General features: G+C 40.2%; 1 protein-coding gene across 1 annotated transcript; it reads left to right on the plus strand.

Annotated features, from left to right (window-relative positions):
- The first annotated feature begins 21424 nt into the window (after positions 1-21424).
- Positions 21425-23638, plus strand: HOXC12 (homeobox C12). Its single transcript, XM_075197994.1, has 2 exons — positions 21425-21989; positions 22533-23638. Exons 1-2 carry the CDS (start codon positions 21425-21427, stop codon positions 22769-22771), a joined length of 804 nt encoding a protein of 267 aa, XP_075054095.1. The 3' UTR covers positions 22772-23638.
- The last annotated feature ends 212 nt before the right edge of the window (positions 23639-23850 follow it).

Consider the following 23850-nt stretch of genomic DNA (forward strand, 5'->3'; position numbering starts at 1 on the left):
GGCCCTGCATTGGCCGACCCTGATAGCAACAGCTTATCCTGATCCATCTGATTTCAGTAGAACTTTTGACCATATTTTCTTCTCCATCTTATACTGTTTAAGCCTGCATTTTTTTTATATTTAGCAATATTAAGAAATTGCTTGCTGTACAGTCTCCTCAACAAAAATAAATTACTGCCTATTATTTATATATATATATATATATATATATATATATATATATATACATTGGAACTATTATAAATTATTGCACATTTCAAGGGAACAGCCCTAAGCTACTGCACTGATGAGATCTAACAAGATCAAAATGTCTCTACATCTCTGGCTGTATGAATAGTTTGGAGATAGGGGCAAGTAAGGTGTAATTTACAAATAGCTACCAGAATTCTGAGGTTGAGGTTTAATCCTTTATTCTGTTAGATGATATAGGTTGTTATAAAGTAGCTGTAAGAATGAGAACACCTTATATTATAAGAAGGCTTGTACTGTTTATTTTAAAGGAACAATAAATCACATTTACAGTTAAGAATAATTATTGTACAATGAGAACTTAATTTCTCTGGATTTTCTTCACCAATTCTTATTCTGCAACTTAATTATCTTCCATGGTAACCAAAGACACCAACAGAATAGGATTTGCTTGTTTCCTCCACATTGTTTTCTTATTATGTGAAAGATTGTACTGCAGCTCATTTTCCATGCATGTCAGTGTTCCTTCACACTAGCAGAACTATACACCTACAGGCAAAAACATGTATAAAACAATACTCACCACCAAGTGATGAAAATTAGTGTCTATCTGTTTTAGACATGAAATCCTCAAAACGTGACCAGTCAGTCTAAGGTAGGACAGTCAAGACAATCAGTATATTACAGGACATCTCAGGCACTATAAAAAATAGGTCCGAGTAAAAACAGCATACATGGGAAAAGTCACCTAAAAATCAACATTTAAATGACAATGAAACTCAAAAAAATAAAATGGTCCTCTATGCAGTATATAGGTACAACATATTCAGAAGTCCTATGGATAAATGTATAAAGCTGCAGGTTTGAAAAGTGGAGATGTTGCCGATAGCAACCAATCAGATTCTAGCTTTCATTTTGTAGAATGTACTAAATAAATTATAACTAGCATCCAATTGGTTGCTATGGGCAACATCTCACCTTTTCAAACCCGCAGCTTGATATATGTATGATTTGCCCTGCAGCTTTGTTAAAAAGTGTAATGTAATTCAATATGTTCCTTCCTTCCATAAGAAACAGTTAAAGAAAGTAACTGTATGGACACTGATAAAGGACAAAAAATATAACTGATAAGGCATAACATGTCAAAGCACGTGATATCATTGGCAATGGCCGATTGTGTAAATCCATCAGTCTGCAGACGGAGCAGATGATTTCTATTACCCAGACTCTGAAAATCAATAGCTCAAACCCTGTCATCTTCCCTGCCGTAGAAGTCCCTCCCTATTCCAAAATGATGCAATACAGGGAAGTACTGCTCTTCTGTGTTTGCTATCGGCAAATACGTGGGACAAAAAACATGCTGCCTAGAATGGTTATTAAAGTTATTTACTCCACGGATACTTATGTAAGTGCCCAATTATTGGCTGAACTGCCCTAATACTACAGTAAAATCAAGATAATCTACAAAATAAACACCAATTGAAATCAAATACATAAAAGTACGAACATTTGCTGAGTAATTTAGACCTATTACAACCTGAAAAATTCACGATACCAGATATTGAGTCTTGTAAACCGGTTGTATCCTAATGGATTTGTTTGCAATCCTGAGAAAACATAGTCAATGGACATAGACATACTCAGCACATCTTAGTGCATTTCATTAGGGTATGCACACAAGAACAAAATATTGTAAGGCTAACATTTATCTTTAACCCCTTACATTCCATCATTCATTAATTCCTTATCCTCAATCATGGGCCCCATTTCATTATCATCCGTCAACAACACCCTTCAATCATGATGAGTCTTCATTAACCAATCTCGCTCCCTAATTAACCCTCACTCATCATCATTCTCCATTAACCCCATATCTTCCATCAACCATTAGACCTCATTGTCACTCACCGGACCGTGAGTGCCTCTTCCCGGACATTTAGGAACCGTGGTCGTCCACCATCCTGAGGGTCTGCGCATGCGCAGCCCTTTTCTATACTTCAGTGTATACCCCTTTAACTCAATTGGCAGATCAGGCAACCTCCCTATATTAAGCACCTGTGGTCAACACCACGTTGCCTGATCTTGGAGTCTCATTCCTCATGAGTCTCTGAAGGTGTTCCTGTATTCCTCGTGTATTCAGCGCTGCTGATTCCCGTGGTTTCCAAACCACTTCTATTCCTGTGGTTTCCATACCACTTCTACCATCAACTGTATCATCAGGACTGTTTGCTGATTCCTATCCGCTGCCTCCGTGCACTACAGTCTTCTAAACCACTTCTACCATCAACTGTATCATCAGGACTGTTTGCTGACTCCTATCCGCTGCCTCCGTGCACTACAGTCTTCTAAACCACTTCAACGTTAGTTTATATCTATGTGACTGTTTGCTCATTGCTATCTGCTGCCTCCGTGCACTCCAGCTTTTACTCCACTCACCTGCTTCTCATCAAGTCTGTTTGCTGATTCCTATCCGCTGCCTCTGTGCACTACAGTCTCCTGCTTGCAACTCGCCTGTGTTCATCATCGTGACTGCCAGCTGCTACTATCCGCTGCCTCCGTGTACTACAGTCTCCTGCTTGCAACTCGCCTGTGTCCAACATCGTGACTGCCAGCTGATTACTATCCGCTGCCTCCGTGCACTACAGTCTCATCTCATCTTTGCTCTGACTTCCTCGAGACTGCCGCTTACATGACCATCTGCTACACTTCGTGATCTACAGCTCCTGCCCTGCGCTGCACTCCTGTTTCCCATCGCTGTTGGTTCCTGTGGTTGCTACTGGTTACCTCCGTGTGCCGCTGAGCCCTGCCGCTGTGGTCAGCGCTATCGTCCATCTCCTGCTGATCCACTCTCCACGCCTTCACGTGTTCCACTGGTCTCTACCCTCCTGTCAGCATTGGATTTGTATCTCATCTACTACCCTCTGCTGGATCATCTCCATTCTCCTGGGTCCTCTATGAGTCCAGTTCCACGTGTTGCTGTCTCCTGTGGATTCGTGCCCCTGTCGGTCTACTCACCTGTGCGCTGCACCTGCTAGACCGCTGCCTCACCTATCTAGGGACTTCCTATCCAGTTGGTCTCCAGCCGCTCAGGTACCGCTGCAATCCCATCTGACTACTACTGCTGAACCACGGTATGCATACTTCTCATTGACTGTGCTGTGTATTGCATATCTTGCTGGACTGTGTTTGGTTCTCTCTGGAGTCTGCTATCCGCTGAGTCTATTGCCATCATTGACTGTGTTATCATTGTGCTGGACTACTTCAAGAGACTTTCTAGATTGCAGACCTGCTCAGTCATTTATATCTATATATATATCTATATTGTGCATATTACTGTGCATCGTGTATAAGGTGCCTGTGTATATCCTGTGTTGCAGTTTTCCCCTGTGCACCTCCTCACACATATATTCAGTGGTACAACTTGCTGATGTCAGACCACTGATCCCTGTTTCCGGTATCACCTGTTCCATCCTCCTCTCACATAGCAGTGGTACAACTTGCTACCGCAGACCACTGACTACCTGGATACCTCCACTTGGATTCCATTCCTTCACTCAGACAGCGGTACAACTTGCTACCCGCAGACCGCTGACTCTCATCACCTCCTTGTTTCTGTTGGACATTCCTCCTCACTATAGCAGTGGTACAACTTGCTATCGCAGACCACTGACTACCTTCACGTGTCCTTGTCCATACAGTTCCTTGTGTATTATTATCTCATTATTACCAGTGTTGCTAGTCATAGACTTTCCTGAGCATCTCATCGGCCATCATTTCATGTTCCGTGATCACCCAGCTACCAGAGTACCCTATTACCATCTACATTGCTCTGGTAAGCCTACCATCTGGTGATTCCTGGGTAAAGACTCCTAGTGCCCGTGACAGTAAGATCAGGCCATGACAGACCCAGATGCGGAACCTACCGCCAAAGAGATGCTGCAACATCTGGTTAGCCGTGTGGAACAACAGGATGCCCGCCAACAGCTGTTACTTCAGTGTTACCAGTCATTAACCTCCCAAGGAACATCTGGACAGACTGTGACAGCTACTATTGAAGCTCCTGTGCTTTCCTCCGTTTCCCCATTGCCATCCCAGGTGTCTACAGCTTCCACGCTTCACCTGCCTACTCCGTCAAAGTACGATGGAGACCCCAAAACTTGTAGGGGTTTCCTTAACCAATGTTCAGTCCATTTTGAGCTCCAACCTCAAAATTTTTCTACCCATCGTTCCAGAGTGGCCTATCTTATCTCTTTGTTTTCAGGACAAGCCCTGGCTTGGGCCTCCCCTCTGTGGGAGAGGAACGATCCAATATTACAAGATAGTGCCAAATTCATTTCTACATTTCGAAGTGTGTTCGATGAACCAGGTCGTGTGACCTCCGCTGCTTCCAGCATCCTCCGTCTGCGACAAGGATCTCATACTGTAGGCCAGTACGTCATTCAATTTAGGATCTTAGCCTCTGAACTTCAGTGGAACACTGAAGCCCTAGTTGCCGCCTTCTGGCAGGGGCTTTCCGATAAAATTAAAGATGCACTGACTACTCAAGAGCTTCCTTCGTCACTTGAAGATTTGATCTCTCTATGCCATCGTGTGGATATGAGATTTCGTGAAAGAGAGGCTGAGAGAACGACTTCTGCTAAAGCACCTCTCCGCTCTAACCCTCAATTTCGTCCAGTGTCACCTGCTGTGATTCCCATGGAGATAGGACGTTCCAAGTTATCTTCTGAGGAGAGGAGACGAAGAGTCAAGAATAGACTCTGTATCTATTGTGCTGATTCCACTCATGTCCTCAGCTCCTGCCCTAAGAGATCGGGAAATGCCAGGCCCTAACTAGTTCTGGAGAGGTGAAGTTAGGGTCCCTGGAGTCCTCTCCATCGTCTATGAAATCTAAAGTCTGCGCTTTTGATGTGACTATTTCCTTTGCTACCAAAACCTTTGAGTCACAGGCATTGATTGATTCCGGAGCAGCAGGAAATTTTATTTCCAAATCATTAGTAAATCAATGGTCTCTACCAATGATTACCTTAAAAACTCCCATTACTGTGACGGCTATCGATGGATCACGTCTCATCAACGGTTTCATCACCCAGAGTACGTCTCCAGTAACCCTTCAGATTGGTGCTCTGCATCATGAAGAGATATCGTTTTTAATTCTTCCTGTGACGACAAGTCCGATTGTCCTAGGCCTTCCATGGCTTCAGTGTCACTCTCCCCAGATTGACTGGCGCACCCCTCAAGTCACGTCTTGGGGGTCTGAATGTCACCATCATTGCCTTTCCCAAGTCATTCCTCTCAAGGTACAGCAAGCTTCCATCTCAGCTATTTCACCGGGACTTCCTCCTCAATATGCTTCATTTACCGATGTTTTTGATAAAGCTCAGTCTGAACGTCTTCCTCCTCATCGTTCTTGGGATTGTCCGATTGATCTTCTTCCTGGCAAGACTCCTCCCAGGGGCCGGGTCTATCCACTCTCGTTACCTGAAACTCAAGCTACATCTGAATATATACGGGAGAACCTCCAGCGTGGGTTCATTCGACCTTCCACCTCGCCCGCTGGAGCTGGGTTCTTCTTTGTCAAAAAGAAGGATGGATCATTACGCCCTTGTATAGATTTTCGTGGACTCAATGCCATTACTATCAAGAATCGGTATCCCATTCCGTTGATCACTGAGCTATTTGACCGCATCAAGGGAGCCCGTATTTTTACTAAGTTGGATCTTCGTGGTGCCTACAATTTAATCAGAATCCGTTCCGGTGACGAATGGAAGACAGCGTTTAACACCAGAGACGGGCATTACGAATATCTGGTAATGCCTTTCGGGCTATGTAATGCCCCCGCTGTTTTTCAGGGCTTCATCAATGAGATTTTTCGGGACTTATTATATGTATGTGTCGTCGTCTACCTGGACGACATATTGATTTTTTCACAGGACCTGCCTTCTCACCACCAACATGTGGCAGAAGTCCTCTCCAGGCTACGGAAAAATTCATTGTTCTGTAAATTAGAAAAATGTTCATTCGAATTACCCCAGATTCCATTCTTGGGGTATATTGTTTCCGGAGTTGGTCTGAAGATGGATCCTGACAAAGTAAATGCTGTACTACATTGGCCCCAGCCAACTACTCTTCGTGCCATCCAGCGTTTTTTAGGTTTTGCCAATTACTATAGACGCTTCATTCAAGACTTTTCTTCCATTGCATCCCCTATTGTGGCCCTGACTCGAAAAGGGGCTAATCCTAAGCAATGGTCAACTGAGGCTATTCAAGCCTTTCAAACATTAAAAGAGTCCTTCTCTTCGGCTCCAATCCTTCGTCAGCCTGATGTGACACTCCCCTTCTTCCTAGAAGTAGATGCCTCTAATGTGGGCTTAGGAGCTATTCTCTCCCAACGCTCGGAACAGCAAAAATTCCACCCTTGTGCCTTCTATTCTCGGGGTCTCCTACCCGCAGAGAGGAATTATACCATCGGAGACAAGGAATTACTGGCTATCAAAGCCGCATTAGAGGAATGGAGATACTTGTTGGAGGGGGCTCGCCATCCGGTGACGATCTTCACGGATCATAAGAACTTGTCATATCTCCAGTCTGCCCAATGCTTGAACCCTCGTCAAGCAAGATGGTCTCTTTTCTTTTCCCGTTTTGAATTAATAATTACCTTCAAACCAGCTGCCAAGAACAAAAAAGCTGATGCCTTATCTAGAGCCTTTGTTACGTCCTCTGATATAGAAGAGGTTTCCAACCATACCATTCTTGACCCCAAATGTATCTCACTGGCTGCTTCATCCACCAAAACGCTACCATTTGGGAAGACCCTCGTGCCTCCTACTCTAAGGAGGAAAATCCTTTCGTGGTTCCATGCTTCTCGTTTTTCTGGACACGCCGGTGAACACAAGACTTTTGAGATCCTCTCTCGAAGTTACTGGTGGCCTTCAATGAGGAGAGACGTCAAAGAGTTCATTGCTTCCTGTGAATTATGTTCGCAATTCAAATCCTCCCGCAGAACCCCAGCGGGGTTGCTGCGACCACTACCCATTCCGTCCAAACCATGGACCCATATTAGTATGGATTTCGTTACTGACTTACCACCTAGTAAGAACCATAACACTATTTGGGTGGTAGTGGACAGATTTTCGAAGATGGCTCATTTCATCCCTCTGTCTGGTTTGCCTTCCTCGTCTATCCTGGCTGAACATTTCATTAAAGAGATCTTCCGTATCCATGGATGTCCATCTGAGATTGTGTCTGATAGAGGAGTACAATTCGTGTCCAGATTCTGGCGAGCCCTTTGTAAAACCTTGGGCATACGATTAGCACTCTCATCTTCTTACCATCCACAATCCAATGGACAAACCGAACGTGTCAATCAAGATCTTGAGACTTTTATAAGGATATTTTCATCAGCCAATCAAGACAACTGGGTAGAGTTACTCCCTTGGGCTGAGTTCGCCCATAACAACATGTACCATGAGTCATCATCCAAAACTCCATTCTTTGTGGTCTACGGTCACCATCCGTCTTTTCCGGAATTTCCTGCCCTCCCGCCCACCCAAGTTCCTGCGGTGGAAACTGTTTGTCAGACTTTTAAAAATATCTGGTCTCAGGTCAGAACCTGTTTAAAGAAGACATCTGTCAAATATAAATCTTTCGCTGATAAGAAGAGGCGGGCTATTCCACCACTAAAAATTGGAGATCGTGTCTGGTTATCCGCAAAAAATATTCGTTTGAAGGTTCCATCCATGAAATTCGCCCCTCGTTTTATTGGTCCATATAGGATCATTCAAGTTATCAATCCAGTATGTGTGAAACTCCTTCTTCCTAAGAGTCTTCGGATTTCTAATGCCTTCCATGTATCTTTGCTCAAACCTCTTATTATCAACCGTTTTTCAACTCCTCCCTCAGCTCCGCAGCCAGTTCAAGTTCATCAGGAGGAGGATTTTGAGATTACCGAGGTACTAGATGCAAAAATTTCGCGAGGAGTCCTCCACTTCCTCGTTCATTGGAAGGGCTTTGGTCCTGAGGAGCGCTCTTGGATCAAAGCTGAAGATCTTAATGCTCCTGCCCTTTTGAAGAAGTTTTACTCCAAAAATCCGGACAAGCCCGGTTCCAGGCGTTCTGTGCCCACCTTTAAAAGGGGGGGTACTGTCACTCACCGGACCGTGAGTGCCTCTTCCCGGACATTTAGGAACCGTGGTCGTCCACCATCCTGAGGGTCTGCGCATGCGCAGCCCTTTTCTATACTTCAGTGTATACCCCTTTAACTCAATTGGCAGATCAGGCAACCTCCCTATATTAAGCACCTGTGGTCAACACCACGTTGCCTGATCTTGGAGTCTCATTCCTCATGAGTCTCTGAAGGTGTTCCTGTATTCCTCGTGTATTCAGCGCTGCTGATTCCCGTGGTTTCCAAACCACTTCTATTCCTGTGGTTTCCATACCACTTCTACCATCAACTGTATCATCAGGACTGTTTGCTGATTCCTATCCGCTGCCTCCGTGCACTACAGTCTTCTAAACCACTTCTACCATCAACTGTATCATCAGGACTGTTTGCTGACTCCTATCCGCTGCCTCCGTGCACTACAGTCTTCTAAACCACTTCAACGTTAGTTTATATCTATGTGACTGTTTGCTCATTGCTATCTGCTGCCTCCGTGCACTCCAGCTTTTACTCCACTCACCTGCTTCTCATCAAGTCTGTTTGCTGATTCCTATCCGCTGCCTCTGTGCACTACAGTCTCCTGCTTGCAACTCGCCTGTGTTCATCATCGTGACTGCCAGCTGCTACTATCCGCTGCCTCCGTGTACTACAGTCTCCTGCTTGCAACTCGCCTGTGTCCAACATCGTGACTGCCAGCTGATTACTATCCGCTGCCTCCGTGCACTACAGTCTCATCTCATCTTTGCTCTGACTTCCTCGAGACTGCCGCTTACATGACCATCTGCTACACTTCGTGATCTACAGCTCCTGCCCTGCGCTGCACTCCTGTTTCCCATCGCTGTTGGTTCCTGTGGTTGCTACTGGTTACCTCCGTGTGCCGCTGAGCCCTGCCGCTGTGGTCAGCGCTATCGTCCATCTCCTGCTGATCCACTCTCCACGCCTTCACGTGTTCCACTGGTCTCTACCCTCCTGTCAGCATTGGATTTGTATCTCATCTACTACCCTCTGCTGGATCATCTCCATTCTCCTGGGTCCTCTATGAGTCCAGTTCCACGTGTTGCTGTCTCCTGTGGATTCGTGCCCCTGTCGGTCTACTCACCTGTGCGCTGCACCTGCTAGACCGCTGCCTCACCTATCTAGGGACTTCCTATCCAGTTGGTCTCCAGCCGCTCAGGTACCGCTGCAATCCCATCTGACTACTACTGCTGAACCACGGTATGCATACTTCTCATTGACTGTGCTGTGTATTGCATATCTTGCTGGACTGTGTTTGGTTCTCTCTGGAGTCTGCTATCCGCTGAGTCTATTGCCATCATTGACTGTGTTATCATTGTGCTGGACTACTTCAAGAGACTTTCTAGATTGCAGACCTGCTCAGTCATTTATATCTATATATATATCTATATTGTGCATATTACTGTGGATCGTGTATAAGGTGCCTGTGTATATCCTGTGTTGCAGTTTTCCCCTGTGCACCTCCTCACACATATATTCAGTGGTACAACTTGCTGATGTCAGACCACTGATCCCTGTTTCCGGTATCACCTGTTCCATCCTCCTCTCACATAGCAGTGGTACAACTTGCTACCGCAGACCACTGACTACCTGGATACCTCCACTTGGATTCCATTCCTTCACTCAGACAGCGGTACAACTTGCTACCCGCAGACCGCTGACTCTCATCACCTCCTTGTTTCTGTTGGACATTCCTCCTCACTATAGCAGTGGTACAACTTGCTATCGCAGACCACTGACTACCTTCACGTGTCCTTGTCCATACAGTTCCTTGTGTATTATTATCTCATTATTACCAGTGTTGCTAGTCATAGACTTTCCTGAGCATCTCATCGGCCATCATTTCATGTTCCGTGATCACCCAGCTACCAGAGTACCCTATTACCATCTACATTGCTCTGGTAAGCCTACCATCTGGTGATTCCTGGGTAAAGACTCCTAGTGCCCGTGACACTCATTCTCTGTAATGAACCACCTTTCATAAATCATTTTTCTCCAATAAAACCCTTTCATCATCATCATTGCCATCATCATCATTCTGCATTATCCCCCTCTCATCATCAATTTCCATTAACCCTTTCATCCTCATATGCATATTTTTAGATCTGCCGTGCAAAATTAAATGTAGTTTAACTTTGTACCATTAAAATAACGTTCAACTAAATTACTGATTGACTTATCTAAGGCTAATCGCATTGTGTACCCTTGTGTATGAAATATCTTAAGACCCATCCATGAATAGAAGTGGAACCAAGCTGCCATGGCCTTCATCTATAGTATAAATAAAGCATGGAGGCTTCATTTTTAGTTAGCTGCATATTTTTTCCAGGAATAATTTTAATTTCTACAGCTTTCCTACATAGGCCTCCATGATGATGCACCTCCTTATATCTGTTCTCTAGTCTCTATACATACCCAACCATGTTCTACAATCTACCAAGACAAGTGCCTATCACCCTTTCTTATTATTATCAACTTCAAATAAACTGTATTGCCATAGCCAAAAATGGTTCTCCTTTGGGGTTTATGAAACATCTCTCAGGTTCTGTTAGATTCTGAAATATCACTCAAATAATTCCTCTGTAAATTCTTCATTTAGAAGATAAGTTCCATGGACAGACTAAGTAAATAACTTATTATCTGCTTCCAATATTCTATAGCTCTAAATATTTTTCTTACATGGCAAATATCTTATTTCAGGTTCCTTTGTGACCAATATATTTTTAGAGTGGCAGATGCATAACAGCTGTGCAAGAACCCTAAGGGTGGAAATAGAGGGCAGTGGTTCCAGAAGTAAGTGCTGCAAAGGGGCTTGAGAAGGGATGGAGAAAGGGCTGGAGAAGGGTTTAAGAAGAGCTAGAGAAGGGGGTTGGAGAAGGGGCTGGTGAAGGGGCTGGAGAAGGGGCTGGAGAAGGGGCTGGAGAAGGGGGTTGGAGAAGGGGGTTGGAGAAGGGGCTTGAGAAGGGGCTGGAGAAGGGGGTTGGAGAAGGGGGTTGGAGAAGGGGGTTGGAGAAGGGGCTGGAGAAGGGGCTGGAGAAGGGTTGTAGAAGGGGCTGGAGAAGGGGCTGGAGTAGGGCTGGAGAAGGGGGTTGGAGAAGGGGCTGCAGAAGGGGGTTGGGGAAGGGGTTGGAGAAGGGCTGGAGAAGGGCTGGAAAAGGGGCTGGAGAAGGGGCTTGAGAGAGGCTGGAGAAGGGGCTTGAAAAGGGCTGGAGAAGGGCTGGAGAAGGGGCTGGAGAAGGGACTTGAGAGAGGCTGGGGAACGGGCTGGAGAAGGGGTTTGAAAAGGGCTGGACAAGGAGCTGAAGAAGGGACTGGAGAAGAGCTGGAGAAGGGGCTGGAGAAGGGGCTGGAGTATGGTCTTGAGAAGGGCTGGACAAGGGGCTGGAGAAGGGATGGAGAAGGGGCTGGAGAAGGGGCTGGAGAAGGACAGGGATCATTCTAAGGTTTGTTTGTTTTATTTGTGTATGCAAGTTTTTCTTATACATTGTACCAAATTTGGTTCTCCATGTAGCTGATAGATTTCCCTGTTGTTTAATCATGTAAGTTGGAACACGCAGTAAATGATATGTCAGTTTATCGGTATAAAGGTTCACCTGTGTGCTTTCCCAATTCTAAATTGTTGGACATACTGTTAAATTCAGGCTATGGGCCATCATTGAAAACCCGCGTTATGTGAGCCTCGTGAGAACCACGGCTGTCATTTGCTTGCTCGCATATAACGGCATTATATAAATTGTTCATGACATGGTATTCTCAAATATATATATATATATATATATATATATATATATATATATATATATATATTAAATTAACGGTAGTGGTGGCTATTTTTGCTGTAATTATTCAAATGTTATTTCCCAAAAAAAAATGTCTGTGTGTTTTAATTTCACAGTTATTTTAGTTAAGTAAGTAGTTTATGCCAACTGATAAAAAATATATGTATATGTTTTCACCCCACTCAGGAATATGCTTGAGGTACATGCACATGGCTTTTACAAACGATTGTGCATTTTCTTACTTGTAATGAATGATTTACACATCCAACCAGTCCATTGTTAGTCCATCGTTCACATCCACTTTTTTTTTCAGTGAATGTACAAATATTTGCTTGCCAGGTTCACAGAAGCAAATGCAATTCAATTGATTCATTCAATGTGCAGATGGCACATTGTATATATAAAGATAGATAGATAGATAGATAGATAGATAGATAGATAGATAGATAGATAGATAGATAGATAAATAGATGTATATATAGTCCATTGAAATTATTTCAGAAATATGTGTTTAATTGGCATGTTCTGACATCCAAATATGTCACACTAAGGACCCTCAACTAAACCTTTGGGATAAGATGACATAATTTACCTACGCCTTGGACATAATTGTTTCCAAGAATCTGAAACATGCTTATCAAAAATAAGTGTGTGTCTAAACCAACCTTACATGAACATTTCAGTTTTAATAAGCACTACAATTGTTTGATGAGTATGATTCTATATCTGGCTCCATTCATTTATTTTTAAAGGAAAAAGGTGTAATATCATGTAAAAAGCCTTAAAATATATATTACTGTGTACATGTACATTCCTATGCATTGACTGCTGGGCGATGTATATATATCCTCTCCCGATCTCTCACCATCTGTGTTAGCCAGCGTTACTGAATGTCTGTCTGCCATTTCTTCTTCAATGTCTTCTTGTCCCCTCCAACACAGTCTTTCAAGAACGAGCTAATAATATTCCCATCAGACAATAAAAACTGCCTACCTGACATCTCTATTTCTCAGGAAAATATGAAAATAAACACTGTTTGCTGCCTGGGTGTTACATTGTATTTAGAAATGTCCTTTTCTCCCCACATCCAATCTGTATCCAAATCCTGATAAATACACTTTAGAAACATTTCCAGAATACGCAGGTATCTCACACAACACACTGTCAAAAAATTGATTAATGCACCCATAAACTCCTGCATTGAATTTTGCAATTCGCTTCTTACTGAATGTCTCCTAACCAGAGTTTCACACCTACAGTCTATTTTGAATGTAGCTGCTAGATTAATTTTCCTTTGCAAAACATTCCACTACTGTTGCTCCGCTTTGCTAGTCCCTAAATTATTTGCCTGTATGATACAGAATCAAATATAAAATGCTTCTTCTAACCTAAAAGGTCATTAACAAAAGTGCACCAATTTACATCTCTTCTCCCAACTCCACCCATCTGCTCTGTGCAAAATCTGCGTCTCTCATCCACACTCACTATTTTCTCCCATTCCAGGTTACAGGACTTTTTTCGGTTTGCGCCCACTCTGTGAAATGCCCTCCCTCGTACACCAAGACTTTCCTCTAGCCTCCAAACCTTCAAGCGTTCCCTGAAAACTCACATCTTCAGGCAAACTTATCAAGTTCCTAAATCCCCCTCTTAACTCCTCTAGGGTATTCTACTCTATTGCCAACTTTCTACACAGTGCACGCAAAATATACATGTGTTCTCTTTCTATGTTCATACAGACCACAGACCAACATTACTGTGTGACTGGATCATGTAGCCCCACTAGACACTTCTATAGTTGTATAGATTGTAAGCCTGGGAGCAGGGCCTGCTTACCACTTTGTGTGTTAATATGTCTCATTTTATTAATATATTTTTTCCCAACTGTAAAATGCTACAGAATATGCAGTCGCTATACAAATAAATGTAAATGATAAATAATAATATGCTATGTTTTTGCATACTTTTTAAGTACTGCATAAAGTATATAGCGCCAACATTATATATATTTCCTAGTCTTCAAATAACGCAGCCCTACACAGAGGATACAGATAGATAGATAGATAGATAGATAGATAGATAGATAGATAGATAGATAGATAGATAGGTAGATAGATAGATAGATAGATAGATAGATAGATAGATAGATAGATAGATAGATAATAGAAAGATAGATAGATAGATAGATAATAGGAAGAAAGATAGATAGATAGATAGGTAGATAGATAGATAGATAGATAGATAGATAGATAGATAGATAGATAGATAGATAATAGAAAGAAAGATAGATAGATAGATAGATAATAGAAAGATAGATAGATAGATAGATAGATAGATAGATAGATAGATAGATAGATAGATAGGTAGGTAGATAGATAGATAGATAGATAGATAGATAGATAGATAATAGAAAGATAGATAGATAGATAGATAATAGAAAGATAGAAAGATAGATAGATAGATAATAGATAATAGATAGATAGATAGATAGATAGATAGATAGATAGATAGATAGATAGTTATGCACCCAGCTGAATTTCTGTATGTATTTGTGTACACAGAAACTACAGTCTTACATTTATTATCATCTTATTTTACATAATAGCAGATTCACATTACTAGTTATTCATATTAATGAATACATTTACTGCAAACTCAGCATTACCTGCATGCATTTTAATGTAACATGTCTATATTAAAGATGACATTAGATATTTAAATATATCCCCCTCCAGCATCAATAAATAATATGGGAAGCGGTTTTGCAATTTTTTTTTTTATCTAAATCATAAATTGCTACGTCAGGCATGTTTATCACACAGCTTCGGTTTGCATGATGTCAGATTCAGAGGGTTTATTTTACTTGCTGAATATTGCAACGCTGGAAATAATAAATGTGTTTATAGCTGAAATGATTAGGGCCGTGTTTGTGCAGTACAATTGCCTTTATTTCTGTGTTCTTACATCCAAGGGAGAATGCTGGAAGCACCTCAGGCCTGTGAGCGGCAAAATACAGCAATCATGTAAAGGGCCCTACAACTGACACATCCTGTCATAACATGTGCAATAATTACCTCCTATCATAACTCCCTTTGTTACTCCATAGAACCACTCCCCGTATAACTTCCTGCAACAAATAGAGAAAATTAGAGCTGATTACGAGGACACATTAACACATATACCAGCAAAAAATAGACATTTGTTAAAGAATAACTTTGGTCATCATTCTCTATTAATACTTTCTACCAATTATTGTTTTTACATATTCTTTCTGGATACTGAGAAAGCTGATCTGCATTTGAATTAAGAAAAAAACAGTTCTTACACAATTAATTGTACTATATATATATATATATATATATATATATATATATATATATATATATATACACAGCTTTACAGATCAAAATATTATAAAGGCAATGTGCTTGTCTATTGTCAGGATTTAGGGATCAGTAAATATTGTGCAAACTGTGCTGTATATTTCCACACCATTCTATTGGATGTGCAGGGTCCAAATATCCAATTTTAAATAAAGCACTGTGCAAACATGAGACATGGCAACTATCTCAATAAAATCAGTGCAGCATGTAACATCTCTGCAGATGAATGGTGATTTTATTAATTAAATAAATGTTTGATTGCTCTACAAAATGTAAGTCCAAAGGTCTTGTTGAGAAATAAGGCTCCAGAGACAATAAGGTAAAATTTGATAGGATAAATGGCTAGATAGATAGATAGATAGATAGATAGATAGATAGATAGATAGATAGATAGATAGACCGAAATTAGTGAAAACTATTCTGCAAAGTTTTGCATTTAAAAGAATACATGCAGATGTACTATTATGACTGGAAATCTCACATCTGTGGAATTAGCATGTAAATTTAGATATTTATGTCCTTTACTAAAAAGGGATTTGTGGTGCTGTCACTGTGTGTGAAAACACCTTAATATATAAACATAAAACATTCACTGGACATTTTCTTATTTCATAAATCTTTCATGTGCTTTATTCATTAAAGTATATTAGTTCCGACTCCATAATAATTTAGGTAAATTAAATGAAATTCAACGAAAGCAAAATATATTCTTCTATATTTCATTAACATTAGATATACGGGATGAATTGACTGAGCGATCGGTTCTATCCTCTTCATACATCACATAACATCAGCTGTTTCATTAAATTACGTATACCAGGTTTGGAATAGAGATCACTCTACAGCTGTTGAGGAACTACAAGTCCCATCTGGCGTGACATGCTGGGTTTTGTAGTTCCACAACCTCTGGCTAGTCAGAAGTCATCTAACTCTGACTTAAATTCATTTGAAAAACGGCGATATCTGGTAACTTTCATAATGCAGAGGGGAACATCTTTAGTAAGTCATTCCCAAAATAAGAAGGGTGACCCTGGAATAGTGTTTTTTTTTAATGTAACCTATGTGACTATCAAAGATGATACGAGTACTGTTGAAAACAAGTATCTAGAGCAACGACACAGCTTGTCTGGTATAGCGTTAAAGGGTAATTTCTGGACTAGCCTTGACCGTGACTATGCACAGTACTGATGACCTTGACATTAAAATAAAACTAATCAAGGAGACGCAAGTTTGATCCTCTGAAGAGACACAACTGGACTTAGTAGTTGCAGGACATGTCAGCTTCATGTTTATGGACAAACAAGGTGCCATTTGAAGTCTAGACAGCCAGGCTAATGACCGTCCATAAACACATGGAAGGAAGTGAATGGACGTATGTCTTTTCTTCCTTTTGTGTTTAGCACTTTCAAAGAACTCTGCTGAGTGCAGTCTGCTTCTATGTCATTTTCCCCTGTAATAAGTCGGTGTGACACATAGTCGTGTTAAACAGAGTGAAACCGAGACTTGAGCTCATCTCATGTGGATGTGCCTATGGACCATTTTCTCCGGAAAGGTAGGACTCACTGGCCACCAGACATTCATTTCATTTGTAAACAGCTCTTCTGCTACTTGACAAGGGATGTACCCACACCTAATATCTGTTCTTCGTGCGCAGTTGCAACATTGCCATCGCTGTCTCTGAATGTTGCTGTATTTTTTATTGTTATTTTCTTGGAGTATACTTTACACCATGGTACAATATGTCCTAAGGGTGATTGAGGGATCTGTCTGTTAAATGAATATAAAAATGAAATATGTGCTTGAGTAGGGAATCCTGTACATGGAATAATTTAATGGAGAGACGATATCCTCTGCTGGCCAGGGAGGGGAAGCTACAGTAGCTGCGATTCTGTTATCTGGTGAGAGGACAGCTTTCCTACAGCTGTCTGCCTCCCTCCCTCTCTCGTTATCTCTCTTTATATCTCTCCTTCATACTTCTCCTTTCTCCTTATTTCTAACACTTTTTTCTATTTCTCATCTTCTCACCCCTGTTAATCCCCTTCTCCCCAACTTTATGTCTCTCTCTTTCTCTCTCTATCACTCTCTCCTTCTCTCTCTCTCTCTCACTTACTCTCTCTCTCTCTCTCTTGTATATATTTATTTTATTCTATTTATTTTTTTATTGCGTTTACCCCATTCTTTCCTTATTTATGTGTTTATGTATTATCTATATATCTATCTATTTATCTATCTAGATAGATAAATGGCTATATATACATACATATAGGTATATATAGATATAGATACAGATAGATATAATGCTCACGTAGTTTATTCCCAATCTCCCCTCATCTCTCTCTCTCTCTCTCTCTCTCTCTCTCTCCATCTAAAAGTATACCTCCCTTTTACCCCTTATCTTTCTCTCTCTCTTAACTCATATCATCCCAATGGCGTCTCTATCCCATTAAAACATATATTTCGCTGTTTCCTCTTTCTCTTATTTAGTAATAATTCTTTGATTTCTTTTCCTTCCCTTTGTCACACACTTCTCCCACACATTCACAGCTCTTACATATTGCCATCTTTCTTCAATCTGTCTTCCCCTCTCTACCTGTCTCAAGCTCTCCCCTTCTCTTCCTTTCTCCTTTGTCTCCCGCTATTATCATTATATACTCCCTTAGATTGGGTAACTGCAACAGTCAGCAATTCTCTCACATCTGTTCTAATTACTAAGACTGAAATATGTTTTATTATGAACCCAGAACCGAGGTAAATAGCTCCGTGTACAGATTCTCACTGGACAGGCTCCAATATGAAACATGCTGTGTTGTACATTTTTAGCTTGAGGAGTGGAACTTGGCAAATCTCTGATCACGGGATATTTGGACAGCTATCCTAACAGGGAAACAACACAAGCACCGCTTCCCACTGATTTCAATGAGCAACAGAATTAACGAGTCTCTCCTAAAATAAAAATAACGGGATATGTGTGGTCATAAAGATGGGGGATGGTTTTGTTTTCTCATCTGCCTCATTCAACTGTGATTTTAAGACAACAAAGCAAATTGAAATAATGGAATTATTAAGAAACTGTTTCCTGCTGTGTTTTGTGACTTCCCATTCGTGAGATAGAGGGATAGATAAATATGAGACAGATGGATAGATAGATAGATAGATAGATAGATAGATAGATAGATAGATAGATGATCGAAAGATATATATGATAAAGAACGATCAATAGCTGGAATTAAATGTGATATATATATATATATATATATATATATATATATATATATATATATCACACATATATATAGATAGATAAATATAGATAGATAAATAGATAGATAGATAGATAGATAGATAGATAGATAGATAGATAGATAATATAAAATACACTTTCATGTAGCATGCTGTGTCATGATTGTGAGTATTATTATTGCCAATAGCATTGGTGGAGTATCTGCCTGTTTGCTTTGAAAAGAGAGGAATTCGATGCAGAATAAAGAGAAAGAGGGGGACCACAAAAGATGGTAAATAAAATGGAGCCTTGATCAATAAAGGTTTACAGCTCAAAGCTAATTCTCCCTTGCAACCCTACCCCTTCCCCCTTCGCTGTCTCAAGGGCTGATGCAGAAATTCAGGACTCATACAAAGGATTCCCTTTATAACCCTAGACAATGACCTTGAACTGGGTCTTTAGAATTTCATATCTTTGTTGTCTTTTAATATGTGTCTGAAAGTCTGCAACTAGTCCTAGATTGAAGGCAAACTGGACTATTTACCGACTCTGCAGCTATGTTTTGTGACTGGAATGCTGAATCTATCAGCTATTAGAGAGAGTACATTTTTATGATAGAGAATTGCCTTTTAAGGGAAAACTTGCCAGTTGTTGTTTTTTTCTTCTCCTGAAAAAGGGTGATAAAGGAATATTTCAGCTGCCAAAACTGTAATTCTATTTCTAGTCTGATGTTTAACATTAAAGTGATATTGAACCGATTTACCATATAATGTATTTTATTGAATACATTGCATTCTCATTATATTCATAACAATTGTTAAAAATATGGTGCATTTTTATTATAAATATCTAAATGACTGATACACGTTAAGACAAGTTAAATTATTTTAATAAATAACACAAACGTAATATATTGAATAACATAAATGTTTTTACATAATACTAATATTGACCAAACATTTTTTTAGAAAGAGGATTGCACTCAATTAATGCACTAAATAAATAACACGACATTCGATGTAAACACCAGTCGAAAATGAATAATTGCGTGTGTTTGATTTTGGTTGTGCCCATTGTATTAATGTGGCATCGTCTTACAAGAATATCCATTTATATTAATAAGATAAAATAACATTACAAAATGTAGGATAGTTAGAATCATCACCCATACCATTTTGGAGTGTATAGAGTACATTGAGAAGAGGAACACACGACACTTTGTTTTAATGTAATTTTAAGCATGTATTTGCTTATATTTTGTTAATTTACATATTATGTCATTGCTTAGTGTAAGGCTTGCAGATTTATCCCAAGTGTTTGTAAAACAGAAGTGATAAGAAGACAACCCACTGAATGTTGAAATCAGATAGGTTGACTGACTAATTCATAAATGAGCTAACTAATAATTTTGCGTATGTATAAAAGTGGGAGAGTCACCTGTTTATAATGGAGAGTGATTGTTTTGATTCTGCTTTTTTATTTTTTCCTGCAACACGATCCATATTTCGCTGTTATAAACCGAAACAATCACACAATTAAGCGGTAAGTCCCATATACAAGAAAGGCAACATTACATTGTTGTTGCAGCCCTGTATGTCTATTTCCTGTTGGATAATATATTTAATGTTCAGTATGAACCATCAAAGAGTAACAAAGTAGACAAGTAGTTAAATGTATATGTGTCACTATATATATATATATATATATATATATATATATATATATATGTATATATATATATATATATATATATATATATATATATATATGCATATATATATATATATATATATATATATATATATATACATATGCATATATATATATATATATATATATACATATATATATATATATATATATATATATATATATATATATATATATATATATATATACATATATATATAGATATGTGTGTGTGTGTGTGTGTGTGTGTTATAATTCTCTCTCTCCCTCTCTCTTTTACACACACATACATGTGCACATCACACCTATACATGAATATATATTTATTTTTATTTAAAAAGCAGTGGCATAGTATACAGTGCTCTACATTAATGACAGGACACAAATTACATACAATGACATGAAACAGATGGCAAAGTTAGCCCTGTCCAGTGATCTTAAAATCTAATATATTCATGATTCACTTAAGCCCTGCAAAATATATATATATATATATATATATATATATATATATATATATATATATATATATATGTATAACTATAAATAAATATATATATATATATATATATATATATATATATATATAATGCAAGGTTTGTGTTAATCGTTGCATTGTGGCATTATACCTACTTACTTTATCTGTCTGGTCATGGAGGTAATTAAATGTAAGCTAATTTGTTACTTCATTATATCACGTTTGCAGCGATGAAAGTCTAGACACACTTTAAATCTTTACAATCTTTATTAAACTGCACTCAGGTTTATTAATACGACGTAAAGAAAGGAGCTAGGAAAACACATGTGAGTATGTACTGGGAGAAACTTCATGTTTTGTTTTGTGTTCAGTAGCCAGGAAAGGGGCAGGACTTCTTCAGGCGTCGCAAGTTGCTGCACACGTGACCTACCCTAGCCAATGGCATTAAGCTCTAGGTTTGACTATGTTTAATGTCAGATGGCAATAAACTAGAAGCTCCTGGTCAGGCCCGCGGAAATGGGAGAGCATAATCTTCTTAATCCTGGGTTTGTGGGACCTTTGGTCAATATTCATACCGGAGACACCTTTTATTTCCCCAATTTCAGGACATCTGGAGGCCAGTTACCTGGCTTGCCCTCTCTCTCTTACCCAAGAAGGGACAATGTGTGCTCATTGCCCTGGGCTTCCACAGAGCCCTGCAATGGATACCCCCAGCCCTATCTCAGCAGCCCTGTCTCCATTAACCCTTCCTTCAGTAGAGCCTGTGATCTGGCACGGGTGGAGGAGACCAAGTGCTACTACCGGGAGGCGTGCCCCGAATCCCAGAGCCTGAAGAGAGAGGAGCGTCTGAGAGATAATGTCCTGATGCCCCTGGATAGCGGGATCCCTAATGGCATGAGTAGCAGCTTCCATAAATACGACTACACAGCAGCAGAGCCCGTCCCCCACGACCCTCCGTCCTGCCAGTCCCTGGAGTCTGACTCCAGCTCGTCCCTCATCACTGAAGCCTCCAAGAATCAGAGCAACGAAGCGGTGACAATGGCTTCCCCGGCTAACCCAGGCAACACTCTCCCTGCCACTGGTAAGAACGTGTGTCTGATCTCACTGCTGCACACTGCATGGCTCCAGGCTTAGCCTGCTTGACTCAATAGAATTTTATTGGGATCTTGTATGGGATTTACCTCTTATGTTGGACCAACACCGCTAGGGGTAGCACTAAAATACCTTAATGTTTTATTAGGTGATGCCTGTTTTAAAAGGAAAAGAGAAAGCAGAGGAGGGATTTACCCATAAACATGTAAATATCCAATACAATGGGGGCTACTGAAGTCCTACACAGGCGATTGTCAAATATTTGGGGCGAGAATTCCACTAACCGGCGCAGTGCCCATCACGTTCATATCTATACGTAGTGAGATCGAGTATGACTATCCATGTGTGTGTGTGAAAACTAACAGCCTATTACTATTTCAATTATTTCTATTGCATGTTTCTACATGTGTGTGCAATGTGTGTGTTATTGCAAAGTTTCAGATTTGTTTGAATGCCATCATTATTATTCATTTTATAGGCATACGTCATATTTTTAATGACCAATGTAAAACTCATATTTGTAACATTATAGGGGCTCCCTGGTACCCCATGCACACCAGATCCCGCAAGAAGAGGAAACCATATTCTAAGCTCCAGCTTGCTGAGCTAGAAGGAGAGTTTATGGTCAATGAATTTATCACTAGACAACGGAGGAGAGAACTGTCTGACCGACTGAGCCTCAGTGACCAGCAGGTCAAGATCTGGTTCCAGAACCGGCGGATGAAGAAGAAGAGACTTCTTATGAGAGAACAGGCTATGTCTTTCTTCTAGACCTGCTGTCTCTGCCCTGTATGCACAAAAATCCCATCCTGCGACCTATGATCTTAATGAAAACTGTAGATCTGAACCAGGTCTGAACGTTAATCCGTGATTTCCTATATCACCAGCTCCCTGACAACAAAAACTGAAGCATAAACTAAGGGGGCTGTAGAGAACATAGAGGTGAGATGATGATGGACATTTTTGGAGATTTGACGCAGGAGTGAGCGTAACATTCCTTCCTAAACAGCTGTTGTTCTGTGTAAGTCTAGGGGTTGTTTTTTCATAGTCCTTCCATGACCTGACATCATCAATGGCTTTGTACTTGTCCCAGAATCAGCTGAAATGACAACAAAACGGGTCAGTGTGTTCCTCTTCTTATTAAGATGACTACAACCTTTACCCTAAATGAACTCTGTTCTGTACTTGTGTAAGGGAGTGTGGGACAAACAGTCTGTTTATTGTGTCATCTCATCCAATATTTTATCCAAAACACAGACTATGGATCTCACAACACCAGGGTGTTTTGTTTAACTATAGTTTTTATCAAGAAATGGTGCAGAGAACTGCTCCAGATCTATCACGCAAAAATACATTTTCACATGGAAAAATCTGATCTCCAGTCCTAAATGTGGTGCAGGTTTCATGCTTCAATACTGGCTGCCAAATGACTGTCAGAATTCGGTGCTATTTCTAATACACATGAACGGATATAGGAAAAATGAAGGACCCCTGTAGCGCAACGGTTGATGTTCTGGATTCATCCTCATCTTGTAATGCCCGAAGATGTATTGTACTTTCAGTAATATTACATGATACTGAAATAACATCCCAAGACAGTATTGTATTAAACCTCTATGGCGTCTATAGATTGCAGCATGTGCACATATTTGCTGGCATATGGACCAGCGAATTTAGTTGTTCTTTCTTTACAACTCTAGTCTCCAGCACTACATCCAAATGCATTTCATTTTTTTTTGTAATCCATATATGTTTATCGGTATGTATGTGTGTATGTATATATTTATTTAATCGTACAAAATCGTGAGTCCTCTTAAAATGTGCTCTCAATATATCATACGACTCTATAC

This window comes from Mixophyes fleayi, chromosome 2 (assembly GCF_038048845.1).
Source record: "Mixophyes fleayi isolate aMixFle1 chromosome 2, aMixFle1.hap1, whole genome shotgun sequence".
NCBI classification, from domain to species: Eukaryota; Metazoa; Chordata; class Amphibia; order Anura; family Limnodynastidae; genus Mixophyes; species Mixophyes fleayi.

What these genes read in the sequence shown, in the direction of transcription:
- HOXC12 (XM_075197994.1), top strand. Translation starts at nt 21,425, where the DNA reads ATGGGAGAGCATAATCTTCTTAATCCTGGGTTTGTGGGACCTTTGGTC. An exon ending in CAACACTCTCCCTGCCACTG is followed by an intron (nt 21,990 to 22,532) that starts GTAAGAACGTGT and finishes GTAACATTATAG; the next exon opens with GGGCTCCCTGGTACCCCATG.